Source organism: Miscanthus floridulus, chromosome 3 (assembly GCF_019320115.1).
Source record: "Miscanthus floridulus cultivar M001 chromosome 3, ASM1932011v1, whole genome shotgun sequence".
Classification (NCBI taxonomy): Eukaryota; Viridiplantae; Streptophyta; class Magnoliopsida; order Poales; family Poaceae; genus Miscanthus; species Miscanthus floridulus.
The window spans coordinates 140,974,944-140,997,413 of record NC_089582.1 but is presented as its reverse complement, the minus strand read 5'-3'; the positions used below and the strand labels follow the sequence as shown (position 1 = coordinate 140,997,413).

Below are 22,470 nucleotides of genomic sequence, written 5' to 3'. Positions count from 1 at the left end.
GAATGAGGTGAAAAAACTGCTCCAGTAAATTTACTTTCTCATTCTATTTTTCAATATTTTTCTCAATCCCTCGAGTAGAAGGGGCAGGCAGCTTTTTCCTCAATCCCTTTCCCTTTCTCAATCTGTTCCCTATACATTAAAGGTCTGTTTTCTTAATCTTGTTTAGCTACATATTACGAAATTAGATACCTTTAATTTGGTGGAGACGCTCTTAGTCCCTGTTTTGGAGAGCCGCGGTACGAGAAATCGAACTCCACATGTTAGTCCTGTGTATCCTATTTTAATACTACATTCATTCTAAATTATAGATCGTTTTAACTTTTCTAGTTCATCCATTGTATTATACGTTTAGATATATTATAAATCGCTTTGATTTTTTTAATTCATTTATTTTGCTATGCGTCTAGATATATTATTATATTTAGATGTATAGTAATATAAATATTAAAAAAATAAAACGACTTATAATTTGGAACCTCCGACCAGGTCCCACCTGCACCGCCGCTGGAAGGTCCGGAGCAACCTCTCGTAGTTGCCGATGACCGTCACACCTCACACGGGTGGGGGAGGAAACCGGAATGTGTAGTGCAGGTGTAGTTTTCTTCTTAAAACAAAATGGAAATAAGCAATTTGCGTCTGGGCCTCAACACCCACGCGCCCTTAGATGTCATGGGCTTCCTTGTAAGCCCAAACCTCCGAAATAAAGCCCAAAGGCTACAAGCTACCGGGGAAGACGGGAGAGACGAGAGTCGTCCATTCTGTGCGAACCAACGCGACGAGAGGGAGAGAGAAAGAGACAGAGAGAGAGAGAGCAGGAAACAGGGGCTAGACGCGGAGCGGCGAGCATGAGGGGCGGCGGCGGCGGCGGGATGATGGACGATGAAGAGCGGGTGGGCCACGCGGAGATCCCGACTAGCTTCGGCCCGGAGCTGCGCGCCTGCCTCCGATGCCGCCTCGTCAAGACCTACGACCAGGTACCCTCCTCCGCCGGCACCGCTCCCCTTCCCCCTCCTCGCGCCTAGGGCTGCGGTTTAGGTTCACCAGCCGCCCGTCGACAGGAGGGTTCTATTACTAGGGGTTTCGTTTCTCCGGGAGCAGTCCGTTCTCCGGCGGCTAGGGTTCAGGGTCCATGTTTTGACAATGTGGTGCAACAGTAAACATGTGCTAATGATGGATAAATTAGGCTTAATAGATTTGTCTCGCAAATTAGTCTCCATCTATGCTATTAGTTTTATAATTAGCTAATGTTTAGTCCTCCTAATTAGCATCCGAACGTCCGATGTGAGAGGGACTAAAGTTTAGTCAGGGAACAAAACCCCCCCTTAGCTCGCTGCCCCCTCGATTCCAGTCGATGCCAGATTTTTTGTTGTTGTGCCTTTTAGCATTGAATTCCTATTGCAGTTGTAGCGTTGATGCCGATGCTGGCCGCCTTCGCATGCTCACGTGTTTTATTGCTGTTTGGGGTGCTGTGTGCAGTTCAGGCAGAACGGCTGCGAGAACTGCCCGTTCCTGGAGATGGACAGGGAGCACGACAACGTCGTCAACTGCACCACCCCTAACTTCACCGGGTAACTCCACATCGTGTTGCTGGCATCTTATACGTGTTTTATTGTTGCTCTTGGTGCTTGCTCCCCTCTTTATTTCCACCTACAGTTCTAATTGCAGAGGGGATGAACTTAGTAACGATGAAATTAATATTTTGTGCTTTGATTTATCTCGAATTAATGAAAGAGATGAACAGCACAAACTAGTGTGCTGCCCTGTATTTTCATCCTTTGTGATTCTGGAGTTGCTCATGAAAGTGTTTTTCCATCCTTCATTATTCTAGAGTAGCTCATCGAAATGTCTAGCATAACGGATTATAAGTAGTATGAGCATTGGAACAATGAGATGCACAGATGTTGAATGATCAACAACAACAGCAACAACATAGCCTTCAGCAAAAAGCATTGATGCCCCTGATGTTATTTATGCAGTCCACTTTCGACAATAGCTAATTAATATGATTTTTTATCTTATGCAGAATTATCTCTCTGATGGACCCCAGTAGGAGTTGGGCAGCTCGTTGGTTGAGAATTGGTGAGCCTTGATCTCCTGTATCCTGCAATTTGTTTGTCCTCAATCTGCTGCATTCATTTTGTCTTTTTTTTCACTTGTGTAAGTTGTGTCTTCACCGAGCTTACTGCAGTATGCGTTTTATGCTGTAATGCCATTTTGAAGGACTCAGGCTGTATTGGTTATTTGTTCATTAACTGCATACTGGTCTGTTGCGACATTTTTACTGTAGCTTTTGGTAGTTGTTAAACACTTTTTAGGCAAAGTTCCTTAAGTTCAAATATATGAACTGAGTTTCATCTGCTTCTTACTCAGATCAATTCTTGCTGACCTGTTTTTATGTGGTTATTATTTGCCAAGGATCCTAAAACCAAAGCTAAAAATCTTGACCTGGGGGATTATCCTGTTCTAGCAACTTTAAGCTCAGAAAATTTGCCCCAAATCATGTCGTCCATAAGAAAATTCCTTGTTGATTAGGTCACTTGCTCACAAGAAGTACCAAAAAATTGCTGTCAAGAATTTGTGTTAATGCCGGTGGGCCAGACTTTCAGTGGTTTTATTTATAGACTTGGTGCGATTATTGAGTGCACCGTATGCTAAAAATTTCTGTTTCCTCTCCAAATTTCTATGGAGACTTGGCACAGACCATTGCTTCATAACGGATCTAATTCTTTGGTCTCTACACCTATAGAATTTGTGCCCTCTTAGTATCTTGAACTGTGAGCAAAGTCTCACTCACATCAGGTACAGGTTTTATATTAAATATTATTTATGTAGGGGTTCCCTTGGTTTACATGGTTTTCCAGTTTAGAGAGCAACATTCATGGAAAAGATGGTTTTGTTTTCAGTTGACATTTATAGTAAATTGCAGAGCTAAGGCTTTTTCATGTGGCATTGTAAAAAGTAAAAGAGATGAAAAGACATGTATATGTATACTTTTGTCATAAATTTTAGGTGGCTAGCATGCCTGTTTCATTATAATTTGCAAGTGTGTAGTAGTAGTAATTAAGAGCTTTACAAAATCATTCACTGTGAAGTTTTGAAAGATCACCTCTGTTTTTTGTGCAATACATGAATTAAGATATGTTAAAGCTTCTACATGATGAGCATTTCATTATAATTTGCAAGTGTGTAGTAGTAGTAGTAATTAAAAGCTTTACAAAATCATTCACTGTGAAGTTTTTGAAAGATCACCTCTGTTTTTGTGCAATACATGAATTAAGATATGTTAAAGCTTCTACATGATGAGCATTTCATTTACAAATTAATTCCTGCAGTTTATGTTTATGCTTGTAGTTTAGACCTAAATAAAATCAATGCCTTACAGATGGCAAACTTTGTTCAAAGTTCACTTCTGTTTTGGTCCTCACTTAGTAGCAGTTTGTGTTTCCATCTTTATAACCTGTGTTGGACGTCGATGGTTCCTGGTCGCCGGTTGGCTGAACCCATCATGTTCAGTTCAATTAGGCAGCTCTTTAGTTCAGAGGTGTTTGCGCTTTGGATTGTTAGACTTGTAATTTCGTTGCTGTTAAGTAATGAAATTCGGGTCGTCCGTGGTGGAAAAAAAGTCCATTTGTTGCACTGTGGCTTTACTGACCGAGATCATCCACCTATGTCAATCTACAGGTAGGTTCATTCCGGGGTGCTATACACTTGCTGTCTCGGAGGAGCTTCCAGAAGAGTATCAGGTATAAACTATGTACTTTTATTTTAGAAGCATTCGTTCTGCGATTTGATGAACTACTTGGGACCTCACGACTTTGTTCATCACCCCAGGGGATTTGTCAAGAGAACAACGTGCAGTATGTGCCGCCCAAGCGTGTCTAAGGCTCAAGATGGCCATGGTGTCTTGGTCCTGAAGCAGTATAGATAATTTGGTAGAAGTGCCTGTGCTTTGTTGCCAAGGGAACTGCTCGCCTTATGCATTGTATCTGAGTGCTAATCAGGACTTCAGTTAACCCTTCCGTGCTACTGATAAAGGAGTCTATTTAGGTGGTGAACTGGTTGTGGTTGAATCTACGAAATAATCATGATGCCCGTGCTTGACATCTGTGACCGTGCAGCTCATGTGCTTCTGTCATGTTCTTTCGCATCTATGTTTATACGAAGAAAATGGTTTAAATATCATACCTATTTTGTGTCATAAGTATTGCTAGTCTTTTTCTATAATTGTGGTTAAACTTTAGATAGTTTGACCAAGAAGATAGTAGATTTTGATGATGAAAGGTCCATAGTCCGGCCAATGATCTGAATCAACTATTATTATTTCAAGAGCAGAGCTTTTACATGTCATGATATCAAAGATGCATATCTCCCGAGTTATTCCTTAGCCTCAAGAAAATGCACGTGGCTTTGTGTCGTCTTGAAGGCATGACTATTGTTTGCAACGGCGGAACGAATTTTGTAAGCTACAAAGCATTAATACACTATTGTCAAAGAGCTGTACATCGCAATAACATATATGACGTGTGAAGGAGACAAATTCATTCATTGTACTTGCACAATGTTTGGTGGTTGATTTGAAGCTCTTGCCGCAGTCTCTTATAGCCTTGACTAGTTTTTTTCAGGACTGTTTGATCATCCAAGTCATTCAGATGCTCACAGATACCATCGACGTCCTCCCTTATAAAGGATTGACAACAGCGAAGGGTTGGCTCATCTGGACTTCCAGGTCCCTGCTTGATCATGTTATGACAAGCCTTGAAGACCTTAGCCTTTATAGTATACCAGTCCGTCTCTGCAATTGCTGGATCAAAGCTAAGCACCGTCAAAACAATTACAAAGGCCATGAGGGCAGGTGCTGATTTTCTGAAAACCATCATGTATGATGTCTTTCTTGAAGGTGTGCTATTTGGAAAGCAGTGGATAGCTGATAGTATATATAAGCATGCGAGGCCTGCACTATATGTCATCTAAAAGATGAAGAAATAATACTAGGAACCTGGTCATAATAGATATCTGAAATCTTCATGCCTTGATACCAAAATGTATACAAGAATATCTGACAAAGAGTAACTGTCCAAAAATCTTCATATGTCTATAATCACAATAAATGCTGGGCATCTACTAGCGTCCATTAGCTGAATAAATATCTATAACACTCTTATATCCTATGTCCGAAAATCAACGTTTGATGTCCCTACGTCCAGTACTCCAGTATCAACACAAGGCTTGACAGTGTGGTGATCTGAAAGTACCGTCCACGTCTCCAAAGCTGTAAGTTTTTTTAGAAGGGACGGCAAAAGTTTTGCCATGATTTATATTAGACGAAGGAAATAAAAAGTGAAAAATTAAACGGGCATATTTTGACCACACTCGATTTAATACAACTAATATGGCCGTTCCTGGAATCACATTACCTGTGCTATCCACTACGCGCAGAATCTGGATCAATGGCATATGAGAATGTCAGATAGCTCATCCAAGTTCTTGCTTAGTGAAAACAGTTAAGTTTACATCATTTTAGTCCAACACAAACTTAGTTCAACGGTCACACATCACAACTGAGTCTACACGTACGATAGTTTTAAAGATATATCTTGTGGTTGTGAGAGAGGGGTTTTTGAATTAGGTGCCTAAATCTAAACTTAAATTGTAGGGTTTAATTTAAAATACCACTAGAAAAGTCACAAACTACTCTAATAACATATGTACTTGAGGTTTTTCTAGTGTGCTTTCACTTATCCTCAGCGTAAAAGTGTTTTGCAACCTAGAGCCAATCCTATGATCGATGTCGAGGTTTCTACGGTCGACTAGTAAATTTATGGTCACGCATCGGTTTTGATGGTTTAAAACTCGGAGGTTTAGAATTTATAATCATTTAGGCAACCACGCCCTACATCCAATCGAGGGTGTTGAATCGTGTTCATAAACACTAAGGGATCACGTGTCTGCAGTAGGGTTACAAACGGTAGGGTGAGAGAGCTCAAGGAGCTATTGAAGAAGGTGATCAGAAAGATAAAAAATCTATTCTCAACATGCTTTTCAGCTTTTAGTTCATTTCCTCGTAAGCCAGTTTTTGGCTTTTCAAAAGCCAACTCGATAGCTGAGTTGTTTGTTTTAACTTTTGGCTGGCAGAAGCCAGATAAAAGCTATAACGAACATGCCTGTGTGGTGTAGCCCTCGTTGAGATAACCGAAGTGCATAAATGGAATGCGGAATTTAGAGTTTGCATTAGGAAATTATGGACTCATAAAGATTCCACCTTAGAAAACAGGGTGACCAATTTTAAAATACTATTACTAGGTGATCTAATTTTGACTGCACAGATCAAATTTCAGTTGATTTAAATTGTAAATCTTGATATATTAAATTTGAACTCAGCCACATGAATAGATGATCTCCCACCTTATATGATCACTTGCTAATGATATTCAAAATTCTTAAAACCTTTGAGATATGTGTATATGATATCCCGATGGAAGAGAGCTCACAAAAAAACAATAGAATATGCGTGCGCACACTTTGTCACCCTGATTGCGACCACCAATATTCCAAAATTTTTGAGCCAAAACTCAACTTGCAATAAAGATTTGATTTAATTTAACTTAACAAGTTCCAAAAAATTTTGTGAATATTTTTTATATATACTGATTGGTCAAATTTGAGGACATTTTAGGCTGATTGTATGGCTGACCGACCTATATAAGGCAGCTCGGCCTAGCTCCCGTGCCCATTTACTCTCTCCTCGATTCTGTAATACACAAGTGATCCAAGCTCCCCTGTAAAAGCCTAGCTCATTTGGACAAGTCTGAGATCAAAGGGACAACACCAAAAAGTGGAGTGTTGCCCTTTGATCCAACCAAACCCAAAATAATGCCCACTTCAACATGGAATATATTTTCGTATTATACCTATTTTGTGTCATAAATATTGATAATCTATAAACTTGGTCAAATTTTAGATAGTTTGACCAAGAATAGAATTATAATTGCATCCTTTCTAGATCGGTGGTAGTATATTTTAGTGACCAAGGATCCATTGTTCAATAGTCTGACTCAATTATTACTATTATTTCAACAGCAGAAGGGAGCTTTTACATGCTAGGATATCATTGATGCAATTAATGTCTGCTGAGTTATCCTTTGCCTCAAGAAATTACAGATGGCATTTTATCACCTTGAAGGCATGACTGCTCGCACAGGCAGGAGGATTACGAAAGCTACAAACAATTAACAAACTGTTGTCAAAGAGACGTGCATAGCAATAACAAACACATGTCAAAATGATTTATCGTACTTACTTTCACATTTATGGGTAGTTGGTTTGAATCTATGGCCGCAGCCTCTTATGACCTTGACAAGTTTTATAGGACTGACTGATTCTTCCTCTAACACATCCAGATGCTCACAGATACCATCGACATCCTCATGTTCTAAGGCTTGACAGCAGGGGTGAGTTGGCTCATCTGAACCTTTTGGTCCATACCGGATTGAATCATAACAAGCCTTAATGACCTTAGCCTTTATGTTGGACCAGTCCGTCTCTGCAATGGCTGGATCGAAGTTGAGCTTCGTCGGAATAATTACAAAGGCTATGAGGACCAGTGTCGACTTTGTGGGAGCCATATCATGTATGATGATGATGCCTTTATGCGAGGTGTGCTATATATGGATAGCCAATATTTATAAGCATGCGATGCCTGCACTATTTTCTAATTGTAGTATACCATTATTGGAGAATAATGTTGGGAACCTTTTGTATATCTAGCATCCAAATATCTAAAATCTTCATGTCTTGGATACCAAAATTAATGCTTGTTGTATGTATAAGATCCAACAAAGGGTAAATGTCCAGACATCTCCATATGTTTTTGGTCGCAAAAAATGTTAGATGTCTCCTGACGCTGTACTTTTCATGCAAAGTTGTTTTGCTCTTTCTTCTCTCAGAACAAGTGGAAGCTGGTAAATCTACTTTCTTGATCTTCACTGGCTTAAACAATCTGTTGCTAGTTGCTACAACCTCGAAAAGGTGGAGAAATCCAAACCGCAAGGTCGAGGTTGTGCCAGAAGAGATAATGCCGTCCTATAGCTCCCATAGTACTATTACCTTCCCTAATTCGTTTATACCCAATATCATTATTGTTTTCGCATTTTGAAATGACGATTTCTTAATGAAATTGTTTGCTGATGAATAGGCTACACATGAACGTTGTACCACCAAGAAAAAACATTCCAAAGTCCTTTCATCAGAAAGCGATATTCGAAGATATTGTTATTTGAGCAAGCGGCAAACTAAGCATAGCTCAGCTGGTTCGGTATTGTGGTGGAATCTTTCTACCTTGATTCAAGTTTTTGACTTGATGAGGGTGCTTGTGTTTCTCTGAAATTATTCTAGGATTTAATAATAATGTTCTTGTTTTTTTGGTCGTACGTGACGTGCCCGCAAGACGTTTGCGATGACTTCGTTAATCTTGATATCTGTCAGCTTAACCTTTTGAATGTGCTTAAAGGGATGGGTGTGCATGTATGCCTGAGGTGCAAAATGCAGTTATTTGAGCAAGCAAAATTTGATTCTGGGATTTTAATTAAATAAAAACAATTTACCTCCGCTGCAAACATACATTTGCTTAAATTTATGGCTCAATGACTTTTTTTACCTAGATAGTCATTGTGTTTCTCTCAATTATTTAGACATCAAATTAGCTCAAATTTTATGGCCAATATTACTTAATTGAGTATATTCACATTACTCAATTATATAACCCCAATTTGTTGTACTTTGGGGGTTAGTATATTCACATTACTCAATCATATAACCCCAATTTGTTGTACTTTGGGGGTTCATCATCGATTAATGGGGAATTTTTTCTGGACTAGCTAGAGCTTAGATCTTACATCTAGATTCAGGGAGAGATAGAATACTACTACTAATATATATGAATCCATGTTCATCATGTTATACTAGTAACTAGTAAACTATAGACATTTTCAAATCATTAGAAACCCAAATTGTTTTTTCACATGTTAATGTTTTTCTTTAGTTATTAATTCTAAACAAGTGCATGCAAATGGGGGCACATGCCCCTAAACAACTTTGCACTGATCCTATTGCCGCTTCTTCTAGCAAGGGTCCCTGATTTAACCCTAATTATCCTCTGTGATTCGTTCTTTATCACCTCATGTCAATACTACACTCACCATGGTCCTACTAGAAACAACACAAATTCTGCCTTAAAAATCTCTTTGAATCTTCCAACGATGGCAGACGATGGTCAAAGATGAGACCATTCCTCGCTTTCCAAATCGTCCAGCACATGAGTTGGTAGACGATGTGTTTCTTCATGTGTTTCTCACCACAAGGCCTTGTGGGGAACTCCTTTGTATAGACTCCATTCACATATAGGAACTCCTTGCAGCAGGCTTTCATAATGAGAATAATATGCTTTAAACCAAACATGAGCAGCATTTGCATTTCTATCAGGCACTTCCTCTCCATAAACTTTCATGAAACATACTCCAAAAAGATCGATTAACTTGTACCGCGGGACTAATAACAATGCAACCAAAAGGATTTTGTTTGCTTCATCCCAATATTTGTTGAACTTTGACTTCATGTCATCAGTCATCACACAGGACCTTCAAGAAATTATCACTTATGTTTTTTTCCATCAAGGACTAGTTCCATTATCCTCCAAACCTCTGTATTATATTACGTTGTGCCTACCTGGAGAGTAGCAAGGATGAGAGTTGGCAGAGCCGCAGAGGAGGGGGAGGACACGGAGAAGGCCATGGTGCAGGACTAATGGAGCAAGCAGTGAGCTTTGCACGCCTGCGCCGCTGTCGCCAATGCGAGTTTAATTCCTGCTGCCTAATAGAATTTGGATTGTCTAATTTTCTCTATCATATACAGAAATCTAGTGAAGTCCAAGTTCCAACGTCCAATTGGATTTAGACTAAGCCCAATCCAGTCCCAGGTCTAATTGTAGGGGACATCCAATCCCCAGATTCTTCTATCCCTAATAATAAAGAGGAAAATTTCTGGCTCTTTTTTTTCGTCCGTGGTTTCTAACGTCAAAATCCCAAGGGCTTACCACCACAGTGTACATGCTGATGTGAAGGTTCATGAAGTTTGTTTCATTTAGCGGTGCAAACACCTCCACGTATATATGACAACCTTGTTATGGTTGGTAAGACAATAAATAAATAAATAAAACTATGAAAATATGGTATTGCTTGCATATATTATATGTAGTAATGTTGAAATATATCCGCTGCTAGACTTGTCAGTTTACTTTAAATATGACGTAGCGGACTCCAAACATATGTTCTAGCTCCTCTTGCGTATGGGCGTTGCATGCTACTTGCAATGAGTTGTGTTAGCGTCAGAATCAAATTCCTCCTCAAGAATCATAAGAAAGGAAAGAAAAGAGAAGAAAAAATCGGCCTAAGCTCCAATACAATGGAAGAGGAGTTGGAAATCAATAAAAAAAGAACACAAGATTTTTCTGCCCTATTCTAAATTTCAGACTACTCCAATACAAATTGTTTAAAGCACTAAAGCTATTTTACACAGAAAGGAGTCCTTAGAAAGAGATGTTTGAAAATAGCAATCGAACTTATCTTCGATCCTATAGATAGAAAAAACCAACATTCCCTAGGCAATAGATCACAAATAAAATTTAAAATATATAAAAAACCGACAATCATGACAAGTGATTAGATCTGCAGCAAATTTTACAAATCAATTTGTTAGGTGAATAGATCTGCAATACATTTTACAAATTAATTTTTTAGGGGATTAAATAAGCATTAACTTTGATTTCATGGCTGCAATGCAACAAATACATATAGAAGTGTATTCTTTTTTTTTTTGGAGGAAGAGAGTACTTTGGTGCAATTTGATAAACTGATGTCCCATTCAAAAATGAATTGGATTACAAAGTGTTTTCATAGTCTGTCACTCTATCATGTACCATACAAGACATAGGACAAAGTTTGACTCCAAAGTGAATTCAAACACATGATGTGATGGTTGAATAAATCTTCTAGCCACAGGTGGTCTAAGTGACCATGCAACAAGCTCCCATTGCAACGCACGGGCATATTTGCTAGTAATACTAAAGCACTAAAATTTCTGTCCCAATAGATTTTTCGTCCAGCCTAAACCGCCATGTAAGGGTCTCGCATCCGTTTGACCGTAGCCGAGTCGTTCTAAAAGAAAGAGACCGTAACTAAGTCTGTTTTTTTTTCTGTTTCTGCCCGTTTTTTTTTTCTTTTCTTCTACCCGCTTTTCCGTGGAGCGTCCTCTAGTGTCCCTTTCATCCGCTTTTATGTGAGCATCAGCTTGATTTTCTTCTCTCCGTTCTACACCTTTTTTTTTCTTTTCTCTTTTCTAGAGTAGAGTATCTAATATTTTTCTTATAAATATAAAAAAATCAAGCGTGTTTGAACCCTTAACTTTTTCTAATAAACAAATATTTTGACCACTAAATTTTAATGTAGTTTTGATAAGGAATAATTTTTTACATTAAAAAAATAAGGAATAAATTTTACTTTTATTAGAATTTGAATCAGCCGATGGTCCAACTAATCGAACCATGAACTGAAATTTTAAGTAGTTTGTTATCCAATCTAATAAAATAAATCTATCTCGAAGCTGTATGCATATACCAATGCAATTGTTGATGTGAAAATTGAGAGATCTCTATTATAATCATGAATAGACAGACTAATCCCTGACACAAAATTCCTACCAACTTACGTCCTGTTTGCTTGGCTTATAAGCCGTACTTTTTCAGCCAACGAACAATATTTTTCTCTCACAACAAATCAGTCAACAGTACTTTCAGCCATGGCTTATCAGCCAAGCGAACAGAGCATTAGATTAGATAATAGAATTACATATTTTATGGGTCCTCAATAAAAATCAGGTACCTAGATATGTAACTCTACCAACACAATGGTAGTATCAAAATTAAAATTATGGTATATTTAACACTAAATATTTATATGCCTTACAAAGGAAGAAAAAATATAAATCAAGATTATATTTTCATTTAGAAACAGATATAATAGACATTATCATATTATTGCCAATATAAATAACTTATATCATAGATGTCATGATCATCAAAAAATAAATAAACTATAGCTTATTAACTTTATGGAAAGTGTAAAAAATAAATAGAACTGTAACATTTTCATTATCGTTTTCATTGAACTTTTGATAGTTTTTTTCTCTCGTTGCAACGCACATGCATATTTGCTAGTATCATAAAAAAAACGGATCATCCATCAACTGACAAACGCTCTAATAGTTAGCATCCATCCAACTAATAATTAGCAAGTTTATTAGTAGGTTTATTTGGATCCACTACTACTAATTTTAGCTGCTAATTTTTAGTGCTAATGATCCAAACAGGCCGCAATCTGCCCGCCAACGACTTCCGCTACGGAACGCGTGCATCGCCGGATGTACTTTGCGCGCACGGCGTGCCTGGGCGTTGGTGATGGCCAGCGCCGCCACTCCAGCGAGCTAAGCTTGGGAGTGGCACGCAAAAAGTTTGAGCAAAATCAAAGGCAAAACGTGATATCATGTAGACGACCGTGCCGATCGAGCAGGTAGCTAGTAAACTCCTAACAGCTAACAGGTAGTACGTCACTAGCCGACGGAAGACCTCGGCATGGAGCATGCACGCACGGAGGAGAAGAGGACGACGCGCTGGTAGCGGTAGTGGTACGTTTGCTTCCCGGCGATTAGTGCGGGTCAGCACTCAGCAAGAGGTACTAGCTAGCTAGAGCGGCGCCCGCGTGTCTGATATGGCCGCGACCGCGTTAAATTTGCACGTCCCAGTACGGTTCGGTCGCGCGCAGGTGCCCGTCGTCGCCCGTCGCCCCAACCGCCGCCCGCCGTCGTCGCTTCGCTTCGACCGCATTCAGTGGCGCTGGCGCGGGGGCCGGGAGGGCTGGCTTCTCCTGACGGCTGGCGCGTGGCCGCCATGCATCTCTTCGCCTCCACGGCATTCCGCTACTATTTCCATCGTGCCCGTTCCTCGAGCTTCGTCTATCCCTCACAGCACAAGAATGGCCACCTACCACTCCACGCTACGCGCTGCTCCTAAACCTGCATTCTTCTTGTCCAACTCTCTCTCCAATCAGACCTTCCTCAATATCAGCTTGGGAAGGGCAAGTCCTAGCCATGTCAGCTCGGTGAAGGCTGCCGCTGGAGAATGCTGGACGAAGCATCCTGCATGGAGCAATGTCCGGCAAGAACGGTGGGAGGGTCATTTGGCCGTGGAAGGACACCGCCTCCCTACCTGGCTGGTACGATCGACCTACTTTTCAGCAGAACATCGATCTTATAACATCGCATGTCTTGTAACTGCGTGCGCTTCCACAGAATGGCACGTACCTAAGGAACGGGCCAGGTCTCTGGGACGTCGGCGAGCACTCGTCGGACCACATATTCGACGGGTACGCCACACTGGTGCGCATCTCCTTCCGGCGAGGACGCGCCACCGGCGCACATCGTCAGGTCGAGTCGGACGCGTACAAAGCTGCCATGGCGCACGGCCGACCTCTCCACCGGGAGTTCTCCCAACTGTGTCGTCCCTCCTCCAAGCAGAAGCCTGGGGGGAGCCTGCTCGATCGCGTGTGCAACGTCGTCGGCCTCGGAAGTGGCGCTTTGCTCTCCGACAACGCTAACATCTCCGTGCTGCCGCTCGGTGACGGCCGGGTGATGTGCCTCACGGAGACCACCAAGAGCTCCCTTCTGATAGACCCGGAGACTCTCGACACGATCGGCAAGTTTCGGTACGCGGATAGGCTATGGGGTTTGCTACAGACCACGCACCCGGTTGTGACAGGGGCCGAGTTGTTGACGCTGCTCCCGGACATGGTCATCCGGCGTGGCCATCGTGTCGTCAGGATGGCAGCCGGGAGCAACGAGAGGAAAGTGATCGGGAGAGTGCACTGCCGGGGAGCAGGGCACGCACCACCGGGATGGGTGCATTCGTTCGCCGTCACGGACAAGTACATCGTCGTGCCGGAGATGCCACTGCGCTACTCCCTTACAGGCGTTCTCAAGTCTCAGCTCACACCTTGGTATATCTTCGACTGGCTACCGGAGTCTGGGAGCTACATGCACGTCATATGCAGGTTCACCGGAAAGACCGTAAGAACTACTCAACTCTTAACAGCATCATTATTAGGTATATATTCACGTTGATCTTTCCATGGATGTTCTTGATGCATACAATTTACATGTACCTTGCTTCTTGTAGGTGGCGAGCGTGGAGGTTCCTCCGTTCATGGCATTACACTTCATTAACGCATACGAACAGAGAGATGCGATCATCGCTGACTGCTGCGAGTACTATGCCGATCCTTCTGTCATCAAGGCACTTGCACTGCATAGACTACGATCACCCGGAATGAACAAGGATGCATTCCCTGATGCTAGGTATGAATGAATGTGCAGCTCGATCGAGCTACAAGGAATTATTATTATTATTTTGACAAGCAATTAGGAGTACTTTGTTAGACATAATTTGCTGCTCCCACCTCACCTTTACTGGTCGGCTCAGCTGTTCTCTCCTGGTTTAGGAGATGGAACTAGTCGGCTCGGCTGACCACTCACTGTTGTTGCAGCAGCAGTGAGGCAGTAGGTAGAAATGACTTACTTCAGTCATATAGTGTAGAGATGGCTGAGCTAAGCCTTGTACCTTAGGAGTAAGTAGTTGGTGTACTCACCAACAACTATATACCTTAGGAGTAGGTAGTTGGTGTACTCACCAACAACCATGTACCTAGTAGAGGTACAGCTAGAGTTGCATATATTCCATTCGAAGACAATGAAAAAACTCAGTTCAGTTTGCCACATCCAGAAGCAGAGCTTTCGGCCAGTGCTGGACTTGTGTTGTGTGTGTGAGCTATTCTCAATATCTTCTTCTATCCCTAGCCATAGTGAGTGAGTGCTTACCTGTGTAGGGTAGCCGAGAGACCAACATACTTGTTATCTTATGCATGCATGTGCAGGGTTGCCCGGTTCAGGATACCACTGGATGGTGGAACCCCCATGGGCGAGCTGGAGACTGTGCTGGACCCTGAGGTGCATGGCCGGGGAGTGGAGATGCCTTCCATCCATCCGGCTTACCAGGGTAAGGACTACCGTTATGTTTATGCTTGCGGCGCGCGACGGCCATGCAATTTCTTCAACTGCCTCACCAAGATCGACCTTGTGGAGAAAGAGGCCAAGAACTGGCACGAGCTGGGCTCTGTGCCATCAGAACCCTTCTTTGTGGCGAGGCCAGGGGGAACTGATGAAGATGACGGTAAGTATTATCGCTGAAATAGTTTCTTTGAGGTGATGATTTGTGATTCATTTGGACCACAATTAATTAGGAATGTTTGTAGGGGTTGTGATATCCATTGTAAGCACCATGGAAGGTGATGGGTATGCGCTCCTGCTGGACGCCGTGACTTTTGAAGAAATTGCTCGAGTAAGGCTCCCTTACGGCCTACCATACGGCTTCCACGGCTGCTGGATTCCAGAGAATATATGAGAACGCCATATTGCCCCTCAGTTCAGTATTGAAGTATGACCTATCAATTACTCCAGTACATCGATATGTATTCACATACAAATGCAGAAATCCAATTGCATTGGTAGCTATGATTTTACTATCCCATTACTATGGTAATGTTGTTGTTGACATCGATTCGGGTCACACATCGGTAAGGGCTAGACCACCCAGAGGCCACACACGGGCTAGCACTTCTCTGCTTGATTAGGTTTCTAGAGATTAATTTAATCAGGGACGCAGGGATTATTAAAATTTTAGACCATGGAACCTGTCTGTTTCTGACTTAAGGTATACTCCCTCCTTCCCCCAAAAAGTTATATAAATCGAATTTTTAAGTTTGATTAGGTTTATAGAAAATAATATCAACATTTGAATCTCAAAATATGTTTCATTATTAATCCAATGATAACTTTTTACTACCTCCGTCCCAAAATAAATGCACTTATAGGATTCAAATTATGTCCCAAAGTAATGGCTCATATAGCTATAAACTAGCCTTCTTTTAGCTATCTTACTTTTCAAGGCGCAATTATTACATGTTGGAGTAGGCTTTATAGGGGGATATAGGTAATTTTACTAGTAGCATTGGTATCTCCAACTAAATTTAGAAGTGTATTTATTTTGGGATGGAGGGAGTATGCATTATAAATATTAGTATTATTTCTGTATTCTATATTTAGTCAAAGATGGGACTAATTAACTCCTCAAAAAGTAATATAGGGATCAGTGTTGATGCTAAAGCTACATCTGTCCCTCTCGAAGTCTCGATCGATCAAGGCATCTAGCTTCTTTAGAGGGGAAGAGGACGATTGGACGAGAGAGTGACAGAGGTGCATTGTACATAGATACATTGCTTTAGGTCTTATTTGGATCCTACGGGATTTTTAGAATCCAAAATGAAAAAGATTGTAATCCTAGAATCCCATCCAAACAAACTAGATTCTAGTGAATTTTAACACACATATACACGGAAACCAATAAAACACATTAGATTTTTTTAACTAGATTCTTAAAATCCCAGTGGAACCAAACGAAAGCTTAGATTAGCCAAATTTTCTTAAGTTCGACAAAATTTATAGAAAGTAATATAAATATCTATATCTACAAATAGATTTATTGTACAAATATATTTTATAATTAATCTAACAATACTTAATTGGTACAATAAATATTTGTGTTTTTTCATATAAGTTTAATTAAACTTAAAATTGTTTGACTTCTTAAGAAGTGAGAATTACATTCTTTCTAATATAGAGGGAGTAAGGGAACGGAGGCGCCACAATTACACACACCCCCCGTGCTTTTAATTTAGACAGACACTACTCTCTAAAATGCTAAAAGGAAGAAGTAAATTAAGATCAACTTCAAGTACTCTCCCCCTCCCCGCGCGTGCTTTTAATTTAGACAAGCACTACTCTCTAAAATGCTAAAAGGAAGAAGTAAATTAAGAGCAACTTCAAGTACTAACTGAAGCTCTACCCTGAGGGGCTAAAATCCAAAATCTGCTCTCCAAAGGGACTCATTCCTCTCTCCCCTGAACCACCCCCGGATGTAGGAGGCCTCATCCTCTCCCCTACTTACTTTCTTTTTTTCCCAAAAAAGAATGACAAGCACCCCCGGACGTAGGAGGCCCTCATCCTCTCCCCTACTCTTACTTTCTTTTTTCCCACGTAGCTGACAAGCAGGGCCTGTGAGCAAGTCAAATATTAACCATAATTGTATCTCTTCAAATATTTTTTATAAAAATATTTTATGTACTATAAAAATAATAATTTTTGTAGGTTGGTGTATTCCGTAGTGACCAAACGGAAAAAGACTGACAATCTTTATGGGACATAGAGAGTAGTATTCCATAGTGACCAAGCATTTTTCGCTTTTGTTTTTTAAGCAAAGGAAAACAAGCAGAGAAGTGAGGAAGCATGAACGCACCGAGGCTAAAATATAACTCTGCACGCTGATCGGCAGTCACAGTCCGACACAGCGCCGGTATTCTAAACGCCCGGCACGGAGGTCGGAAGCTCATCATCAACTTTCGCATGGCAGGTTCAGCCCAGCGAATTTGCCGACGAACGTACTGTGCGACATGTCAGCACGCTCATCTACTCAGCGCTGCACAGTTCAGACTGGCGCGGTACATCAAAGTAAACAGGTATAGTTCCAGATGAAGACATGCAGTTCCTGAAGAGACCGGTGAAAATCAAGGCTATTCTCTGTCCATTTTTTTCAGTACCACGTGAGGTCAAATGATACGAGCGTAACTTATCAAAAAAACAATCAAATAAACAATTTAATTCAGCTGAGCATTAGTAACATTTAACCCGATTAACAATCCAACTAACAGTCAATGTTTACCAGTACTGAAAAGAGCAGAGCACAGCACCACCAAATGCTGAGCTGCTGAAGGTATCCCCCTTTTCACACACAAGCAGATCAAAGTTAGTGTTACAAAATCATCGGTAGTTACACAACTTGATCGGTCAACGGACTCCCCAAATGACATGGGACGAAGTCTTTGCAGCAAATCATCAGCATTCAGGTCCAGAAGGTCAATCGACCAGTCAGGCATTCTGTTGCCGAAACCTCTCCCACGCCTTCTATTGCTGAAGAAGGGTAGAGAGCACCAACAAATCCAAATACTCATATGCCATCACACCTTTCCTACTCTCAATGCATTAGTGCAGAGAACTTTCTAATTTCATGCAAAACATCAATTTGCAAGTGTAAGTGGGTGGTGAGTTTAATGAACAATTGGGGCAACCGGGCAAAGATACCCTTTTATGACTCATGAGCATGCCAATGAACTTGGATTGCACAACAGCATTCTGACACGAGAACAGCTTAAACAACACACACCTACTTACGCCAATGGAACAGTTCCAAAAGTAAGACTGAGCTCATGCATTCTTGATAAGACATGTTTGGCCAAATGTCAGAAATGAATTGACAGGACAAACAGTGCATGCAACAATTAATAGTGCACATGCAAGGCTTATGATCCAAAAACCCAAAACAGCTCTATGAAAAATCAGTGCAGACACTTCTAGATCCAAATACTAAAAGGGGTTTAACACCTAGCATGTAGATGGAATCTTACTTGTCAGCATAATAGGTGCAGACAGCAAATGGTGCAGGCAGCTGCAGTGCCATCATCTCATCAATCACCATCTCATCAGCCATCATCATCAACAACGCAAACAGCACAGATTATATCAACTTCAACAGTAAGCTACGTGCATGTTGACCGCATATCAGCCAGCACATCTTCACTCCATCATGTAACTAGAAAGGTGCAAGTCACCATGAATAGTAAGTACTAAATACTGATAAGATAGTGATAATAGGATAATACTAATATGAAGGTTAAAAGTGGAATGGAACTGGTGTACATAAAGTTTTTGATAAGCAGTTCAGGTGCCAAACGAAAGTAGTATTCCAAGGTTGAAGCAGCAACTGACAGACAGCACTACACAACTTTAACTGAGAACAGCCCACCATCGAGCAAATGCGTAGCCACACACAGGATCAGAGCAAGTCCATTCATCCTACAAGACAGCAACAATTTAGATTGACAAACTTTAGAGACGAATGACAATTCACAAAAATAATGAGAACAATCTAGGGACCTGAGCTGTTCAAGATGCTTTGCAAGTGAATTGTGCTTATGTCGAAGGGCTCCGAGAGCGCGGAGACCGGTCATCATTGTGCCTGACAGGAGATCTCTCAGGAGAAGGTGACTTCTTGCGAGGAGGGGAGCGACTAGGGCTCCTACTTGCAGGTGGCGCGCTGCTAACAATTGTAGAAAGAAAAAAAAATGTTTAATGCAATCTAGAAAGAAAAATGGTGTACCCAGTGCAGAGAGCTCCCGCTCTGTGCGGGGTCTGGGGAAGGGTGTCAGTGGCAAGCCTTACCCTCGCCTGTGCAATGCGAGGAGACCGCGACTCGAACCCGGGACCTTCTAGTCACAGGCGGTAAGACTCTACCGCTTGCACCAGGCCCGCCCTTCTTAATGCAAGCTAGAAAGACAGGAAGAAAAATGAAATCTGGCCCTCTCTAATTTTCAAACCTGTCTCTGCCACGCCTCTTGTAATCATCAGGACTGTAGCTGCGACTGCGGCTACGACTAGGGCTTCTTCGTGCAGGAGACAAACTGCCCATAATCACAGCAGAGAATGTGGTGAATAAGTGCAAACCAGCAAGATGGAACAATTAAACAAATGCTCTATGTATATACCTGTCTCTCCCACGCTTCTTGTAATCATCAGGACTGTAGCTGCGACTCGGGCTACGACGGCGGTAATCCCTATCTCTGTACCTGTCACGGGCGTATCTATCTCTACTCCGGCTATGGCTTCGCCTTCTATAATCTCTATCCTGGTAGTCATCTCGATAATCATCACGGTACCTTCAAATGAATCCAGTCACAGCATTAAGAAAACGAACAGAACAAAATTTGAATAAGCTCGAGCATAAACAGCAAATCACAAATTCACAGCCCATTTAAAGAATATAGCTTAATTCACCTTCACGGCAGAAATGACGACAAGGGTTAACAAAGCTATAGCTAATTCTGAAAATGAAATATGACTTTTGCACACAGGTGCTGCACGTGACAAGTGCATTCACACTTATCAATCAATGGTACACGCCACCATTAAACACACACAAACTACCCAATTTTACACCTTACTACCTTAGTGAAGTTAAAAGACAGTGGTGGGTAACATTTATTCTATAAATTTTGAAGAACAAAAACATGTGCATAACATTCAAAAAATGATGGCAGGCTATACCTCCGTCTTGGACTGCGGCTTCTGGAACGGCCCCTTGGCCTTGGAACTGGCTCCACTATTCTCCCTTTATTACTGTGAAAGTTGGACAATAAGAAGAATATCACGCATGGATTCAGTATGGACGATAAGAGCAGAGAAATTAACCCTGCAACAGTAGATATTTAACAAACTCGCACTAGGATGCTTTCCTATGAAAGCAATTAAAGGAAAAGTTGTGGTTGCTCAGTGTGTTCCTATGAGACATATGGTGATTCATGATTTAACTAATTTACTCTGTTATCATGTCGCACTAGGAACGTTTTTTTACATGGAAAATTAGGACATGTCATATTCACTAAAATGAAACCACAGTTTACTGTGTTCTTGTCAGTGAAGTACCAACAGACAAGACAAAATGAAACAAAAATAAATAAAGATACACCAAGAACTGTTGTTGCAGCATAAGTGGCTGTAGTATTGCATGAGGAACCAACATGACTAAATAAATTGTACCTGATTATTAAAATCCAACACAAGTACACTAATAGAGATGTCTAAACGTGGTTCAAACGTAAAACAGTCAGTCATATATATAGCATTATAAATGCTATACTAACCAGTGTTGTCTCTTTGCTCTAATGCAGGTATTGTACCAATGCACATGGCAAAAGGTTTCACTATTGGCTAATGTATCTATCCAACCAATAAACGATAGAGATTGAATTTAGGAATTATAAAATAAATGGCATATCACAATTCACAAGTACATTGATCAAGAACATGCAGAAAAATGGCAACTAAGAACTAAGTTAATCATTGAAGATCTCATGAACAGCCACAGAAGCAGGGGCCAAAAGTGATGTCTTACATCCGTTCAGCATTTGGGCCGTACTTGGCAAACTGCACCATGATCTCCCTCCCGTCTACCAATCTCCCTGCAAATAAAACGCAGCAAAGGTGAACAACCATGCAATCTTAAACCACACATGGAGTACACTAATTTCCACAGAGGTGAGAACCTCAAACTAAACTCACCATCGAGCCTATCAACTGCCTTCTGTGCCTCATCCTCGTACTTGTATCTCACGAACGCGAATCCGCGCGAGTCACCAGTCCTACAGCCATATAACCCTAGATGAGCACACACAAATTGGTGTTATCCCACATAAACACCTCCCGGAACGTACACGAGCGTCGCTCCCTAATTCCATATTCCACACCAGACACTCAGCCATCGCACGCGAATCAACTCTCGAATCGTAGATAGAAACATCCGTGGCCCCTGTTCGCCTCGCACTCACCTGCGGTCCCTTGGGATGTAGATGTCGACAATCTCGCCGTACTTGTCGAAGAGCGGGAAGAGGTCATCAGCAGTCGTGCCTGCGAGGCACCCAAATACAGATGAGGCACCAATTCAAAGCCCGTAGGGTAGCTGGAGACGGGAACGGAAGCGGGGAAGAGGGGAACTCACGGAAGGTGATGTTGAGGACGAGGAGTGAGTACGTGTCGCGAATCGGCGGCGGACCGGATCGACCGAAGCGTGACATCTCGCCGGAGCCGGAGGCGGCGCGGGACGGGGGGCTCGAGGAGCGGCGGGTGGATGAAGGGTGGGAAGGCGAGAGAGGGGAGAGGGGATGGGGAGGGAAGGGAAGGCCACAAAAGCTGCAGATTCTTCTAGGCATGCACGCACGCGGCAAGGTGAGACAACAAGTGGGCCCATTGCATACGAATATTTAGCCAATGGTCAGGCTATTCTTCGATGACGTTTTTGTTTCACACAATCAAACCGGCCCAACTCGAATCGAATTCCAAAAAAACGGCCTACTCCCTTTCAAAAGCGGAAATTTTTGCTGTTTCTTATATTTTCCATATATAAATGAATTGATTTCTATAAAAAAATTCAGGTTTCTATGAATTTTTGCGTTCTAAAAAGATCCTCACCCTACGTGATTTTTAAGAAGGGTTCTTTTATTTCTATGTATGCAAAAGTTTTATACTCAAACATCTATCTATCTATTGTTACGATTCACGAAGTTTTAGCGCCTTGGCAAGTAAAGAAAGCTTACAAAAAAAAGCATAGAATGGAGAGCCGGTCCTGGCTAAAATTGTTTAGCTGATGAT

General features: G+C 41.5%; 2 protein-coding genes and 1 pseudogene across 2 annotated transcripts; 2 read left to right on the top strand and 1 right to left on the bottom strand.

Moving 5' to 3' along the window:
• The first annotated feature begins 751 nt into the window (after window positions 1–751).
• LOC136547263 (transcription elongation factor SPT4 homolog 1-like) lies at window positions 752–4,105 on the top strand. The gene is made up of 5 exons (XM_066539224.1): window positions 752–974; window positions 1,477–1,568; window positions 2,024–2,079; window positions 3,682–3,743; window positions 3,832–4,105. The coding sequence occupies exons 1-5, from the start codon at window positions 846–848 to the stop codon at window positions 3,880–3,882; spliced, it is 390 nt and encodes a 129-aa protein (XP_066395321.1). The 5' UTR covers window positions 752–845; the 3' UTR covers window positions 3,883–4,105.
• Window positions 4,106–13,048: 8,943 nt separating this feature from the next.
• On the top strand, window positions 13,049–15,568 carry LOC136547262 (carotenoid cleavage dioxygenase 8 homolog A, chloroplastic-like). The gene is made up of 5 exons (XM_066539223.1): window positions 13,049–13,319; window positions 13,396–14,169; window positions 14,279–14,457; window positions 15,033–15,328; window positions 15,411–15,568. Exons 1-5 carry the CDS (start codon window positions 13,080–13,082, stop codon window positions 15,557–15,559), a joined length of 1,638 nt encoding a protein of 545 aa, XP_066395320.1. The 5' UTR covers window positions 13,049–13,079; the 3' UTR covers window positions 15,560–15,568.
• A 2,886-nt stretch (window positions 15,569–18,454) lies between these two features.
• On the bottom strand, window positions 18,455–22,069 carry LOC136542638 (serine/arginine-rich splicing factor SC35-like; annotated as a pseudogene).
• Between the last annotated feature and the right edge of the window lie 401 nt (window positions 22,070–22,470).

Excerpts from the sequence above, each read along its gene's own strand:
- LOC136547263 (XM_066539224.1), top strand. The coding sequence starts at position 846 with ATGAGGGGCGGCGGCGGCGGCGGGATGATGGACGATGAAGAGCGGGTG. Across the intron at positions 2,080-3,681 it reads AGCTCGTTGGTTGAGAATTG|GTAGGTTCATTCCGGGGTGC; the intron begins GTGAGCCTTGAT and ends GTCAATCTACAG. Across the intron at positions 3,744-3,831 it reads AGCTTCCAGAAGAGTATCAG|GGGATTTGTCAAGAGAACAA; the intron begins GTATAAACTATG and ends TCATCACCCCAG.
- LOC136547262 (XM_066539223.1), top strand. The coding sequence starts at position 13,080 with ATGGCCACCTACCACTCCACGCTACGCGCTGCTCCTAAACCTGCATTC. Across the intron at positions 14,170-14,278 it reads GCAGGTTCACCGGAAAGACC|GTGGCGAGCGTGGAGGTTCC; the intron begins GTAAGAACTACT and ends TGCTTCTTGTAG. Across the intron at positions 14,458-15,032 it reads GATGCATTCCCTGATGCTAG|GGTTGCCCGGTTCAGGATAC; the intron begins GTATGAATGAAT and ends ATGCATGTGCAG.